At 43.5% G+C, this 15,721-nt stretch overlaps 2 protein-coding genes across 2 annotated transcripts in view; one reads left to right on the top strand and one right to left on the bottom strand.

The window, feature by feature from the left end:
- Positions 1-10,251, bottom strand: part of ncoa4 (nuclear receptor coactivator 4) — a 34,662-nt gene extending 24,411 nt beyond the window's left edge. The window contains exon 1 of the mRNA XM_055661889.1: positions 10,151-10,251. The gene's annotated coding sequence lies outside the window, so the exon portion shown is untranslated. The remainder of the gene's footprint in view (positions 1-10,150) is intronic.
- A 1,483-nt stretch (positions 10,252-11,734) lies between these two features.
- ndufb8 (NADH:ubiquinone oxidoreductase subunit B8) overlaps positions 11,735-15,721 on the top strand; it is a 212,145-nt gene continuing 208,158 nt past the window's right edge. The window contains exon 1 of the mRNA XM_055661885.1: positions 11,735-11,740. Within this exon, the coding sequence (XP_055517860.1) occupies positions 11,735-11,740 (6 nt within the window). The remainder of the gene's footprint in view (positions 11,741-15,721) is intronic.

Below are 15,721 nucleotides of genomic sequence, written 5' to 3'. Positions count from 1 at the left end.
CTCTCAGCACATGACAGTCCCGCCATCCCAGGATTTAACCTTGTAAACCTACGCTGCACCCCCTCAATAGAAAGAATGTCCTCCCTCTAATTAGGGGACCAAAACTGCGCACAATATTCCAGGTGTGGTCGCACTAGGGCTCTGTACAACTGCAGAACGACCTATTTGCTCCTATATTCGATTCCTCTTGTTATAAAGGCCAACATGCCATTCGCTTTCTTCACTGCCTGCTGTACCTGCATGCTTACTTTCATAGACTGATGTACAAGGACCCCCCAGATCCCGTTGTACTTCCCATTTTCCCCAACTTGACGCTATTTAGGTAGTAATCTGTTAGCTTACTAGCATTTTATTTACTTTACCTTTATCAATATTTCTAAATTCTCTCAAAATGTAGATTTTTTGCAACTTCAATCCAATACCATCAATAGCTTTTAATTAACCGATGATTGGGCAGTCATTGAGAATTGCTATATAGTTAGATGTTTACCACTATTTAACAATGACATATATTTTAATCAACATTTCCCAATTTAATGTCACCAACTCACATGCCCCCAACATCCAAACATCTACTTAATTGTCTTTATTTGACTTGTTTTGGAGAGGTTAGTCACGTTTGAGTAGCATAGTTTACTTCAGGGTATATTCATCTTTGGCCTTCAATCTCTTTGCAGAGATTATGCCGTTGCTTGACTAATACCTTTTGTATCCTTTATTATTGCCACGTGTACCAAGATAGAGTGAAAAGTTTTGTTTGCATGCTAATAGATAACAGAGATGCGATTTCACTGGCTCTCAATTGGACCACTTAGACAATAAGAACACTCACGTCAGGCTGTTATTCATCAACTACAGATCAGCGTTCAACACCATCACCTCCAAACGTTATCAAACTGCGGGAACTAAGTGTAGGAAGGAACGGTAGATGCTGGTTTAAACCAAAGATAGACACAAAATGCTGGAGTAACTCAGCGGGGGCAGCATCTCGAGAGGAATGGGTGACGTTTCTGTCGAGCCCCATCTTTGGACTGAGATGCAACTAGGTCTCTCATCCCTTCGCAACTGGATCCTCAATTTCCTCCTTGATAGACTATAATCAAAATGAATTGGCAACAATACTTTCTCCTCGATAACAAGCACCTCAGGGCTGTGTGATCAGTCCCTTGCTCTACATACACAGTTCCAATGCCATCTTTAAATTCGCCGACAATATCACCACTGTTGGATAAATAACAGGTAACAATGCGTATAGGAGGGAGATTGAAAGGTGCGAGAACAACAATCAGCAAGACCAAGGAGCTGACAGGTGATTTTAGAACTTGATTTAATCGACAGGTTGGCAGAGGAAAGACAAGTTCAAGTTCATGGACGTGCACATCTCTGAAGATCTGCCCTGGTCCCTGAATAGTTATACAAGCAGAAGAAAGCCCATCAACACCTCTATTTCTTGAGAAGATTGAGGAGATTCAGTACATCGGCAAAAACTCTCTTGAACTTTGTCGAGGTCTATGATACAGAGCATATTGACTGGTTGTATCACGACCTGGCTCGGCAGCTTGAAAATCCACGATCAAAGGCGATTACAAAAAGTGCTGGACACTACCCGGTCCATCATAGATACCAACTCCCCATCATCAAAGGGATCTACAAGAGACACCACCTCAATAAGGCTGCCAGTATCAAAGACGCAAACAACCCTGGCCATGTTCTCATTTTACGCCTACCATCGGGAAGATAAGAGTTTGAAAACCGTGATCACCAGATTCAAGAATTGCTTCTTCCCAACAACCATCAAGTTCTTGAACACTACACAATGCTAACTTCAGCTATGAACAATGGACTGTCTTTGGTTGCACCAGAAACGTTGGTTTTTCTTGCATTAGTATTGAGATTATTAATTTATTGAATTTTTGTTCATAATGCAGTAAATTGGAATACAGGACTACGCCCTAGCTTGTGGGAGGTCTGTGCAGTGGTCTGATAACAGCAGGGAAGAAGCTGCTCCTGAATCTGGTGGTTTGTGCTTTACCTGATTATCGTGCAAGACTATTCAATGAGAAACAACTACAACTGAAACTACTGTTTAAGAAGGAACTGCAGATGTTAGAAAATTGAAGGTAGACAAAAATGCTGGAGAAACTCGGCAGGTGAAGAAGGGTCTCGACCTGAAACGTCACCTATTTCATTCGCTCCATAAATGCTGCCTCACCCGCTGAGTTTCTCCAGCATTTTTCTCTACAACTGAAACTACTATTAAGTCCAAATAATGACACTGGAGTTTAAACAACCCTGTTTCCATCTGAAAACATCTAATCTGCCAGCATATATATCTAATCTATTTTATCTTGTCACATGGCAGGAAGGTCCATATTCCTGCGATTTCTTCATGGAATTTGTGACTATAATTACATGTATAGATCTGGGCCCCATGAGGAAAATCAGATTTAAAACCACCTTATTGAACACCTTCATAGTTTTACAATCTGCTAATTGGGTGAACCAATAGTCTTCTCTTCTCCATAGAAAGAAATCCATTCATTTTAGACTTAATGTAGTAAAGTGAGTGATAGCAGACAATTTTTCTCATTGACAATTGGAAATCTTTGTTTGATCTAAATACTGTAAAAAACCTCTGAACTCCCTCCCCCACCCAAGCATTTAACTGCAAAAATAGTTTCTCAACAAAGGGAGAGGTGGCATGACACAATCAGTAAATAACACAAGATCCCTTCCAGCTGGAAGGTAAAAGTTTATTTTTAAGACACGCTCAGCAAATTACTTGGATTTTGCCCTCATCCACAATCTCCATTAGATTTAGAAGTTAATATTGTACAAAACAATCACTGTTAACAACATGTTTAAATCCTTGTAAATAAAGCCACAGATATCCATTTTCACAGTCTGCTCAAGAAGGAGGAAAGCATTAAGAAACGTTTATTTTAAAATGCAGATGATTCATTAGATTGTGTCTAATCATTATTTTGCATAGCCCAAATACGAACCACAATGAGAAAATTCAGCACTAAATGCAAGCATTCTTGTGTACATCTCGAATGGTGAAAAACTCATGTATAAACCATGCATCAGAATGGTTTTAGTTGAGATTTTAGATTAGTGGAACATTAAACCTCCAAACCTCCACTCTGTTATCAGGCTAGGATACTGTCCAATTCACCTCTACCCCACTGCAGACATTGGACTTTATCTCTGGAACTGGTGCGCTGCAATGCTGAGAATTATATTCTGCACTCTTTATCTTCACTTTGCTCTATCTATTGTACAGGGTACTTGAGTTGCAGTTATGTATGGTATAATCTGGCTTGACTGCATTTAAGTATGGTATAATCTGATTTTATTGGATAGAATGCAAAACAAAGCTTTTCACTATACATCAGTACATGTAACGGTAATAATAAACCTAAACCTAATGTACAGCCAAATATATCTACTGAAATAATCCAAGTCCGAGAATTTACAGCCAGTGGCAATGTTCAGCCCTCAAAGAAAGCAGCATACAAAGATCTGTTAATCTGTAATGCCCCTCCTTTCCCAAAATCAGCTTCCATCGATCATCAACCAAACGGGATTGATTGCACTCGGTAACATTTGATATCATCTAAAGAAGGGTTCCGACCAGAAACATTACCCATCCGTTTTCTCCAGAGATGCTGCCTGACCAGCTGAGTTACTCCAGCACTTTGTGTCTATCATTGATATCATGAAGCAGGTTGAGCAACAATAGAGAATTTTTAAAGACCACGGAACTTGTAATGTTATCACAAGATCATAAGAGATGGGAGTAGAATTAGGCCATTTGGCCCATCAAGTCTACTCTGCCATTCAATTATGGCTGATCTATACCTTTCTTCCAACCCTATTCTCCCTGCCTTCCACCTATAACCTCTGACACCCATTATTGAGCAAAGTAAACCACAATATTGTGGTCAAGGAAATGTTCAGAAAGACTTATGAATAAGGGCAGCATTGTTTCACTCATTCAAACTTGGCGCGGGATACTTTGTAATTTTGTCAGCACCCTTTACATGGTGACTATTTGCATACCTTGGGTATGTAAGCAAAGAATTTCATTGTGACTTGCTGCATGTGACAATAAATTATTCAATTCAATTCAGTGTTAACTATTTAAAAAAAAACTTTAACAGGAAGAATAAGTTGATGTTCTGGGATTTCAAAAAACAGGTTTCCATTTACAAGGATCTTAACCACACATCTTGTACAGGAGCAGACTAATACTGAGAGCAGCGTCTGAATGTTCACAATTAACCTCACACTTCCATAATGAAGAGTCTGATCTCAGTTCCAGTGTAGAGACAATAATTTCACGTCATAACCACCAACATGTTTGTGCTATTATCTTTGAATAGAGACCGGGCGTCATTTCCAGTTAAGCAGGTTGTATCTGAGATTTATATTGATCACCAAGGAAATCAGGTCTGTTTAGTTTCACATTTGTTACTAAATTTCCTTCATCTTACGTGGCACCAATTCAAAGAAACGATAATTACATTTCATGTGTCTTTTTACAATACTGGAGAGTTTTTGACAAACAAGATTAGTATTCACTTTTTTACACTAATACGCTGTTCATAACAAAAATCTATCCAAGTGAAACCTCAAATATAGCAAATATAAATTAGATAACTTCACCAAATTAGCTAACCACTTTTGTCATAATAGACAAATCTTCAGCGATTTCCCACAATTTTGGACATCAAGTGTTTCATTAAAAACGCTGCCACATTTAGTCATGAATATTTAATTCATAAATAAACTTCATATGGCCTCTCATACGTTTTGATAATGGTTTAGGGAAATATCTTCATCTATACTAGGAGAAAAATACAGTGACATAAAGGTAATACAGTACAGTAACGATCGTTGTGCTTGGTGTCCATTGTCACAACGACCGTTATCAGGGTCGGTACGTCCGTAAGTTAAACCACGGAGGTTCCAAAGCTCTAATGCTTTTCAAACACCCCGAGGTATCCTATGGTACAGGTGATCTATGGGTGAGTTAATTATTTTTTTTTTTTTTTTCAATTTAATATATCAAAAACATCATGGTGTCAAAAACGCAATGACTGTTTACGATATATTTTCCAACTTTTTTGAAATCACTTAAATACATTTTTGGACATAAATCGGTTATCAAAACTAAGAAACTGAGCTAATCTTCAATTTGGCCACACACCGTCACTTGTTTACCTGTCGTACGGACCAAGTCGCCAACTTCATTCCTTTGTGCCAACCACTGGAAGCTCCGCAACTGGAAGACCGTTACGGAGACATTTTACTTACAAAAAAATCAGCACAAATCAAACGATATGACGAATCATCGGCCATCGACAGCACAAATACATAAGGTAATATACCGTTTTGATCGTATTGGTGAAAATGCTTGGTTCTCGCTAATAATGTAACATTCGTTTTCTGGGTTCACCAAACCTTTTAGTGTCCACCACAACAATCGTTTGTGTAGCGCACTTTGCGGTGTCCACTTAGATGGATGCAGTATTCTACTAAATGATCAGGTGAATGAAGTGGAAACGGTGTTTGCAATTTTATTGTTCCATGTGGTATTCATAAACATAGAAATTAATAAGAAATATGTGTACTTACTGTGCCAACCAGGTCACTGGTGGACACCACGCAACAACCGTTACACAAAGTGTATTTGTGTATTCTGATGCCATTTTTGAAAACTTGCCATCAATATGCTATATTTTCTAATATTTGTTGTTGAGACTATGTTAGTCATGAACCCAATAAAGTGCTTGTCAACGTTTTTGAAGGAATTTGAAATTTGACCCCATTTGTCACATTTATGTGTGCAGTATTGTAAAAAGACACATATATTAATAGTCACAGAGCACTAAAACAGACTTCGGCCCAACTCGATTTAGTGCTTTCGTCATTGTCAGTATAAAGCTGCCATTCTACAACTGCTTCCATCCTGCCAATTTCTCAAGCAAATAGGTAGATGCTTTCTGGGAAATAAAGAGCAACTACCAGGCATACTGAAGATCAATTGGTTCTATCCATGCAACCCCAGCCAAATTAGATTAATTGCACATGCACGTTAGACAATATTCCTGAAGAAACCTTCATTTGAAATTGCATCTATGTTAGTCAGTTAGACAATGCTGGTCTTTAAATCTTAGTCCCCTACCTGATGCGGAGCCAATTTCCTTTCACAAGGCGCTCAAAGGTTCATAGCCGCCCGACTGCTTTCTGGGAAGCTAAACAGCGAACCGGTACCAGGCTTCCCGCTGGTATCCCAGCGCTGAAGATCAACATTGGGAGTTCTCGCCAGGGGTCCAGCAACCCGGAGCTACAACCAAATTAGAGCCCCAGCTGGGAGTTGGCGGCCACAGCGCTAAGGAGCTTATGCACGGCGACCCGGTAAGGCATTGACGCCTCTAGACATATTCCTAACTAAGAAGAAACCCCTTCATTCACATAAAAGTTTCCAAACTAAACATTTAAGCAAAAATGTTTAAGTCAAGGAAGCCGCTACAGATGACCTGGGGTTGACCGTTTTCGATGGCGCCATAGATTTTCACATCCTGGAAAAATGGCCGGTTTTCGGATGGGTTTGTCACCTTACAGAGGGCACATTTTGTCATGGAAGCACTAGCACACACAGTAGTTTAAATTACAACTGCATCAATTTAATAATATCTAGACAGACTGGGAATAGAGGGATATGGACCACATGGAAGCACTAGATTAGCATCATGATCGGTTCAAACATAGTGGGCCAGAGGCCCAGTTCAACTGCTGTACTTTGCTATGATTCTATGTAGATGCATCAGGAAAACTATAAAATTGGTATTTCAGAATCTTTGATAATTGTTAATGATTCACGATCAAAGACATGATCTGAGCTATGGAGGGTAAAAACTGCTTTGGAGATACAAGACTTTGGAAAACAAATGAACTTTAGCCCCTCTGCAGTTAACATTTATTTGACAACACCTTAGGTGCTTGTATCATTACAATAGGAATTGAAAATACTCCTTTATTCAAAAGTTAAATAGCTGGTTGGTGATACCAGGCATTTCAAGTCAGTTGATTGAAGATATTGCATGGAAAAGGCAGTATAAAAACATGCCACTTGGCCCAAAGCCACCCGTATGATGATTATGTACCGAGAGGAGCCGATGGATGAAATGGCACCAGATTAAAAGCTGTGAGAACTTCTACAGGGTTGCATTGCTCCTATGAAAGTACTTCTAATACAGTTGATGGAATTGATTGATTCATGCTCTCTTTCTAATTGCCCAGCAGGTAACTTTATCAATAGCTTATCCCCATGGCAACCTTGGTGTCTCTCAATCATAAAAATCCCATCTGTCCCTCTTCCACTCTCTTGAAACTAACCTGTTTTCCCTTCCTATTTTAATGAAAGATATTTGACCTAGCACAGTAATTCTATTTTTCTTTCAGTAACACCATTCCTCTTGTGGTCTAACCTACCGAATAAGTGGCAGTGGTGTAGCAGGTGCACTGCTGCCTCACAGCTTCAGGGACCAAATCTAACCCATGCTGCTGCCTGTGTGGAGTTTACAAGTTCTCTCCAAGACTGATTGGGTTTCCCCACATACTCCAGATTTTCCTACTTCCCAGAGCTGTGCTGGTAGGTAGATTAGTGGATGTGGGCAAGCTTTTGGAGAATCTGGGACAAGCTGTTGAGCATCTGTGAGATAATTAGTTACAGGAAAATATGTGGGGAAATTGGATTTTGACATGACAGCTCTGAGAGCCTGCAGAGCGTTACGGGGTCTCTGTGTGATTTGAGGAAACACAAATCTTTCCTGCATTCTCTATTTTTATGCCAGATTTCTGAAGTATTTTTGGTTTTATTCGACTCATGCAAGTATGATAATAGTGTGCACTGTAGATCTTAGACAAGTCTTACAGACTCCTTATTAAGGAGCTAGGAGATGGTGTTGTGCACAAATTGCTGCCACCTTTCCCTGTATAACAGTGATTGCCACTAATGAAGAATTTTTGAAAAGAAAAGGGGTTCATGATGTCCAACGGATGTGAAATATGTTACGTAAGGCAAGTTGTTTCCGTCTGCCTAGCCAGGTTCCTGGCAATCTGCCACAGGCATGAGCAATGGAAATGTCTCAGCAGCTGATATTCAACGTGTTTTACTTGTATAATATTTCCATTAAATCTGCAGGGCTCAATTGTCCTGTTATGATTATTACAGGTTATATGGGGTATCATAAGACGTAGGAGCAGAATTAGGCCATTCGGCCCATCATAACTACTCTGCCATTCGATCATGGCCAATCTATTTTTCTCTCTCAACCCCATTCTCTTGCTTTCTCCCCCTAACCTTGTCTTCCTTACTAATCAAGAACCTATCGATCTCCGCTTTAAAAAGACCCAATGTCTTGGTCTCCATATCCATCTGTGGCAATAAATTCCACAGCATCATCACCTTCCGGCTAAAGAAATTTCCTGCTCATCTCCATTCCCAGGAAACAAGCCACATAAAACCCGCTGAACTGAAAAATCAAAAGTCAAGTCAGTTCATAAGGTTATGTATGTTTATGCTAAATACAATTAACAGGGATCTTGCATTTTAATACAAAACAAAACCCCACTGTGAGATAATATTCTCCTAAAGGATTATGTACTCAGTGATATTGTCATCATCGTCTATCATTTTTCCCTAGAAGAATACACTCTCCACCCTTTCTGGGCTGTAACATTCTAATCCTAATCCTAAAAAAGGAGAAGGCAGGAACGGAGTACTGATTGTAGATTATCAGACATGATCAAAGTGAATGGCAGTGCTAGCTGAAATGGCCTACTCCTGCACCTAGTGTCTAAAGGAATAAAGCAGGTACAACTAGTCTGCTGGGAGTACAATTCAGTTGCTTACACACACACAGAGGCTCTGTGGGAGAGGGACCATTTGCAAGGGAGAGGGCCTGGTGAGTGGTTGAGGACAGAGGCCCAAGGACAATTTAAACATAGGATGCATCTGACATAACTTGGAACGGTGGACTTGTCAGCTGATGGCTCAAGCGTGTTGATTAGGCGAGTTCTCGCATCAAACTGGCTAATAATAGTATGCATAAATATTGTATGAGAGACAAGTTTTGTTCGAGGTATTTTCCTCCTCTTTGATTTCTCTCCCTATTAATTATACAAGCATGTTTGGGCATTTTACTTTCAAGGTACAGGCCATTACACACAGATCCCTTCTCGTCTATCACTATATATTAACAATGGTGACAATTACATCACAGAGAAAATGAACAAGGAACAGGTGGGAACAGGACTCCCAGTTTATGTCCAAGTTAATGTGAGACACAGGTTACTTCAACCCCCACTTCACATTAACCTATCAACAAATATAACTTGTTTTCTGCCTTGTCAAGCACCATCTACAATTGTGTTCTTCACTAATTAACAGAGTGCAGTAGGATGGCGGGACTATAACATTTGAGGAATTTAATAAACAGAACCTATATTTCCGAGAGCCCCCCCCCCCAATACCAATGCCTCACCTGTCGGCCCACATGACCCTTCACCTGCCATTACCCCTTCTCTTCCACACCCCACCTTCCCTCCCTCATTCTGCCGCCCACTCCCCCCCTCTTCATCTCCCTCCCTCCATTCCTTACCTGCCACCTCCCTTCCACCTCCACTCACCTGGGCCCCCACCCATCACCTGTCCCCTCCATTCCACATTGGCACTTTCCCTCCCCCTCCATTCATCCCCTGGCCCCCACCAATCACTCACCTCCCCTTCCACGCACCCCTCAATTCTCATCATCTCCCCCCCCCCCCCCCCCCTGCCCCCCCCCCCCCCCCCCCCCCCCCCCCCTGTCCCCCCCCCCCCCCCCCCCAGCCCCTCCACTCCTCACCTGGCTCTACGTCTACCCACCGTCCCCAGAGCCGCCGCCACCACCACCACCACACCGGTCCCCCCCCCCCCCCCCCCCCCGGCCCCCGCACCGCCATCTTTGAACCCTCCACCCGCTTCCTGCGTCCATGTCCGCAGGTTCCCCGCGGCCGGTGACGGTGCGGCTCCCACCGCGGCCACTCATCAGCCCAGCCCCAGGTCCAGGCCCAGCCCCACGACCACTCACTCACTCACCCGTCGTCCCGCCCGGCCGGCGCCGCTTCACCTTCAGCCTCCCGTCCGTCCGCCCGCGCCCGCCGGCACCAAGTCCCGCGAGACCCGGCAGCCACTCCGGACCCACCCACCCTGCGGAGCCTGGGGGCGTGCTAATCTACTCACTGTAATCAATGGAGATCAACATCCTCACTATAATCAGGAAATCAGAATGTTATTATAGTTGTATTATATCCAGTATGTTACAACTAACAACCACGTTTATATCAGTGCAAGTGTCTACTATAATTTTTATTCTGTTACAGGATGATGAAACCCCCCTATTGTTCCGGAATGGTTTGATCCTCAATCCATTCGCATTGATGACGTTGCTCCCGCTGGTCCTCCCAGTCTGCCGCCCCCCAGCGTCCGGGCGGTCACGCTGCATGATGCCTCTGTTCGGTCCGCAGGGTGGTCCTGAGCCTGCAGTCCAGGTTTAGGTTTACAATCAGCTGTGTAGAAAGGGACTGCAGATGCTGGTTACACCGAAGATGGACACAAAGTACTGGATCTTTGTGCAGGCAGCATCTCTGAGAGAAGGAAGGGGTGACGTTTCAGGTCGAGACCCTTCTTCAGACTGAGAATCAGGGAGACATAGAAATATGGAAGGGTAAGATGTGAAAATGCGATATCAAAGGGGACAAAGTTCAAGGAAAATGTAGAATAGATCATTGTTCGCTGAGGTAAAGGTGACAACGAGGCTTACAATCCGTAAAATGTAATCAAGAGGACAGTTAAACTAGTCGGAGAACTAGGATGGGGGAGGGACAGAGAGAGAGGGAAAGCAAGGGTTACTTGCAGTTGGAATCGTTAATATTCATACCGCTGGGATGTAAGCTGCCCAAGTGAAATATGAGGGTCTGTTCCTCCAATTTGTTTTGGGCCTCACACTGACAGTGGAGGATGAAAGGTCATTATGGGAAAAGGAGGGGAGTTAAAGTGTTTAGCAACCAGGAGATCATGTAGGTCTAGGGGGACTGAGCGGAGGTGTTCAACAAAATGATCGTGGAGCCGGCGCTTGATCTCGCCGATATATAGGAGTCCACACCTGGAACAGTGGATACAGTAGATGAGGTTGGAGGAGGTGCAAGTGAACTTCTGCCTCACCTGAAAAGATTGTTGAGATTCTTGGATGGAGGAGGTATCAGGACAGGTGTTGCATCTCCTGTGGTTGCAGGGGAAAGTACCTAGGGAGGGGGTGGTTTAGATGGGAAGGGATGAGTTAACCAGGGAGCTGTAGAGGGAACAGTCTCTATGGAAAGGGATGGAGATGGCTGGTGGTGGGATCCTGTTGGAGGTGGTGAAAATGCTAGAGGATTATGTGTGGTATGCGACTTATAAACCTACTGACTCCCACAGCTATCAAGCTCACTGTCTCCATCACAGGAGATAGACTATTGACTGGTATCTCTTATAAACCTACTCACTCCCACGGCTATCTAGGTTGCATACAGCACAGACAGACTGTGTTTCAACGAGGGGAAACACTTAGTTTGCAGTGAAAGAGAAGGTGGGGCTAAGCAGAACAGAGAAAATATCTCAGACATGGTGAGACAAAATGAGTACATGGGGCAGTTAGCATCAGATTATTCTGCATTGACTTTGTCGTGATTTGGAAGCAAAAGCCCACCCTAAACGGAAGAAGAAGTATACTATTTTACAAACAATTGATAATAATGAGGCAAATTTCCGTTCTGCAGTTTTGTCAATCATAGTCATTTTGAGAGAAATTCATCCCTAACATATGAGAGGTCATTGCAAGAGTCTGATAACAGCAGGGGAAAAGTTGTTCTTGATTGGATGCATTGGGCAGGCACATGAGAGATGACATTTACACGGAGAAATGAAAATTGTGACAATTTTGGAAGAAAAATGAGCAGACCTAATAAAGTTTAAAGGGCAAATTTTTTAGATCTGGAGATAGAGATAGGTAGACAAAATGCTGGAGAAACTCAGCGGTGAGGCAGCATTTCTCCAGCATTTTTGTCAAGCTGCCTCACCCGCTGAGTTTCTCCAGCAATTTTGCTACCTTCGATTTTCCAGCATAACTGAGCGACCAGGCAGCATCTCTGGAGAGAAGGAATTCCTTCCAAGATGATGCCTGTCCCACTGAGTTACTCAAGCATTTTGTGTCTATCTTCGGTTTAAACCAGCATCTGCAGTTCCTTCTTACACAAACTCCGTACAGTGAGTAGCAGGGGTCAGGATCAAACCTGGATCTCTGGCGCTGTGAGGCAGCAGCTCTACCAGCTGCGTCACTGTGCCACCCTGACCTCTCCATGGTATTTGCATGGGATATGCAAACTCTTTGCAGTTGTTCCCTGCCGGCCTTTCATCAGAATGTGTTCAAATTTAGCAGGCAGGGGGCAACAGCTAGAATGTAGAAACCAAGAACTGCGGATGCTGATTTATACCAAAGATAGACACAAATTGCTGCAGTATCTCAACGGGTCAGGCAATCTCCGTGGAGAAAAAAGAGAGGTGACGTTTTGGGTTGGGACCCTCCTTCAGACTGAAAGCAGGGGATGGGAGTGGGAGGGAAGAACTGGAGGCGAGGAAAGATCAAGACAAATCAGGGCCACAACAAATGACCTCAGGCAGGATGGTGCCCTGGTAGACCCATTGTTGGTTGCGGAAGGTGTGATCTCAAGAGGGATACAATGTGGTGAACTGTGGAACTGGTTGAACGACTAGCATGGAGGAAGGGGGCAAGGGGGGAGGGGAGGAGCGTGTTAGTAGAAGTTATTTAAAATTAGAGAATTCAACATTCATACCGCAGGGTTGTAAGCTACCCAAGTGAAATAGGAGGTGCTAATTTTCCAATTTGCTAGTGACCTCATTCTGGCAAAGGAAAAGGCTCAGGAAGGAAAGGTCAATGTGAGAATGGGAAGGGGAATTGAAATGGTTGGCAACCGGGAGATGGCGTAGACCTAGATGAACCAGCTGTTCTCTGCAAACTGCAGGAATGTACACACATGAAACCACAGGGATCGACACGCATGGTTTCAATTTTGACACCATTCCTTTTCTGCACCAACTGCTCTGAAAGCATTGGTTGATTAGCAACACGCTTTGCCAACTTTCTCAGCATAGCAACCAGAAAATCTTTTTGAAAAATAGAGATGTTTTATGTGAAGTTTCATGTTTGTGAGTTGGGGCGTCGCTCACTGAGATAATGTGCAGCCCGTGAATAAAGATCGTCATCTTGCAGTTTCGGCCAAATTCAAAGTGCGATTCCTTTATGTTGGTTTGGTTTCCAGTCACTGGATCCCCATGTTGATGGGACAAATTCCAGACCCCATTCTGGCAGAATTATTATAAACAGAAACTGAGTCTAACTACAGAGCGGTCTTGAGCTACTATCTACCTCATTAAAGACCCTCAGACTATCTTTAATCAGACTTTACAATACGATAGAACTTCATTTATCCCAGCAGGGAAATTGATCTGCCAACAGTCATATAAGCACAAAATACATGAAACATGAAATTAAAGTGGAAAGGATTGGGGATGTGCAAAGATTGGGGAGGGTGGTGGTGGTGGTGGTGGGGGGGACGGGCAGTCTCAGTCTCAGTCTACCCCACTACAGAAGGGGGAGGAGTTGTACAGATTGATAGCCACAGGGAAGAAGGATCTCCTGTGGCGTTCTGTCCTGCATCTTGGTGGAACCAGTCTGTAGGTGAAGGTACTCCTCAGGTTGACCAGTGTGTCATGGACTTTGCCTTGCACTGAACGTTATTCCCTTCATCAAGGTGGTCGGCTTGATTGTATATATGTATAGCCTTTCCGCTGACTGTTTGGCACACAATAATGCTTTGTGTCTATCTTGTCCTGTCTGGGCCATATGACAATAAACTATCTTGAATCTTGATCCCTGCACATTAACACTATTCTACACACACAAGGGACAATTTTACATTCATACCATGCCAATTAACCTACAGACCTGTATTTCTTTGGAGTGTGGGAGGAATCTAAAGATCTCGGAGAAAACTGACAGACCACGGGGAGAACGTACAAACTGTGGACACGATGTCATCCACACAATAACCTCTCATGAGATGGCCCTTTATTGCACAATGCATTGCTCCAACATGTGCTCTCTCATTTTTCTGCACAGCAAGTTTGATTTTTATGGGTCAATAAAATGGAAGAAACTTATAGCACAAAGTACAGTCATCTCATGAAGACGCAGACCAGAGCTCTGTCCAGCAGTCCCAATAGCACAATGAATGGTTTTCTCTCCCGCCCTTAGGGCTATTGTAACACAATGATTACATCAGCTGACTAGTATTCAGATTCATGAAGGCACAGCAGTTGGAAAATTAAATACCTTTCCATACAGCCAAGAAGTTACTGCACCATTGTAAAAAACATTCTCATTTGCTGATTTTTTTAAGAGGTACAGCAGGGAAACAGGTATTTTGGCCCACCCAGTCCACACCAACCCTTGGTGATCAACCGTTCACACTAGTTCTTTGTTGTCCCACTATTTTATCCGTGGGCGCATTGGTGATCATTTTCCAATCTATCTACAGTATATTCTATTCTTCTATCTATATTCTATTCTATTCTATTCCATCTATATTCTATATTACATAACAAAAACTCTGATCTTGTTATCTTCCGGTTTGGCAGTCTTTCTATTTGCGCAAAAACGGTTAGCGATAGCGATACGATACGATTTTTGCCAGTTCACTCACCGTTCTCCTGTGCTGCGATTGCACCAAGTTTCGTTCTGATCGGTTGAATGTCGTAAAAGTTGGTGAGGTTTAAAAATCTTAAAAAACACGCGTGCGCAGATCGATCACTTCTCCTGCCAGGCAGCACCACGCAGATTAGTCTCTTCCCCTGTCACTCCCCGGGACGGTCCGCCTCTTCCTACGCCATCGCGTCTTTACTGGAGCTGAGGATATCCAGCGGAGGTTTCCAACCAGACTTTTGGAGGGACCCAAAGCAGCCCAGCTCCAAACAGCCCAGCCCCGAACAGCCCAGCTCAGCCCAGCCCCGAACAGCCCAGCTCAGCCCAGCCCCGAACAGCCCAGCCCAGCACCGAGCAGCCCAGCCCCAAAGAGCCTAACTCTGTTGCTCTCCTTAAATGATCACCTTTTGTATTAACCCAGATCCCAAGGACAGTGCAGCTACAAAACAGGCCCTTCGGCCCACCAAGTCCATGCTGACCATCGATCACCCGTTCACACGAGTTCTATGTTATCCCACTTTCTCATCCACTCCCTACACATGAGAGGCAATTTGCAGAAGCCAATTAACTTACAAACCTCTTTGGGATGTGGATGGAAACTGGAGCACAACGCGATTATAGGGAGAATGTACAAATTCCACACAGACAGCACCGAGGTTAGGATCGAACCCAGGTCTCTGGTGCTGTGATTCCCCAAGACCCGGTGGCTGGATGAAGGACCCGGCGGGCCGTGCTTGCAAGGGGGGGGGGTTGACTGGAAGCTGCCGAGGAGGAGGGAGCCACTGGCAACGACTGTGCGAGGAATGGGCCGGTGGAAGAGGGACTGGGGTGTTGCCTTCAAGGTTGCAGGA

Source organism: Leucoraja erinacea, chromosome 34 (genome assembly GCF_028641065.1).
Source record: "Leucoraja erinacea ecotype New England chromosome 34, Leri_hhj_1, whole genome shotgun sequence".
In the NCBI taxonomy this organism is placed as follows: Eukaryota; Metazoa; Chordata; class Chondrichthyes; order Rajiformes; family Rajidae; genus Leucoraja; species Leucoraja erinaceus.
The sequence above is the reverse complement of the archived record's forward strand: the minus strand, read 5'-3'. Positions and strand labels throughout refer to the sequence as shown.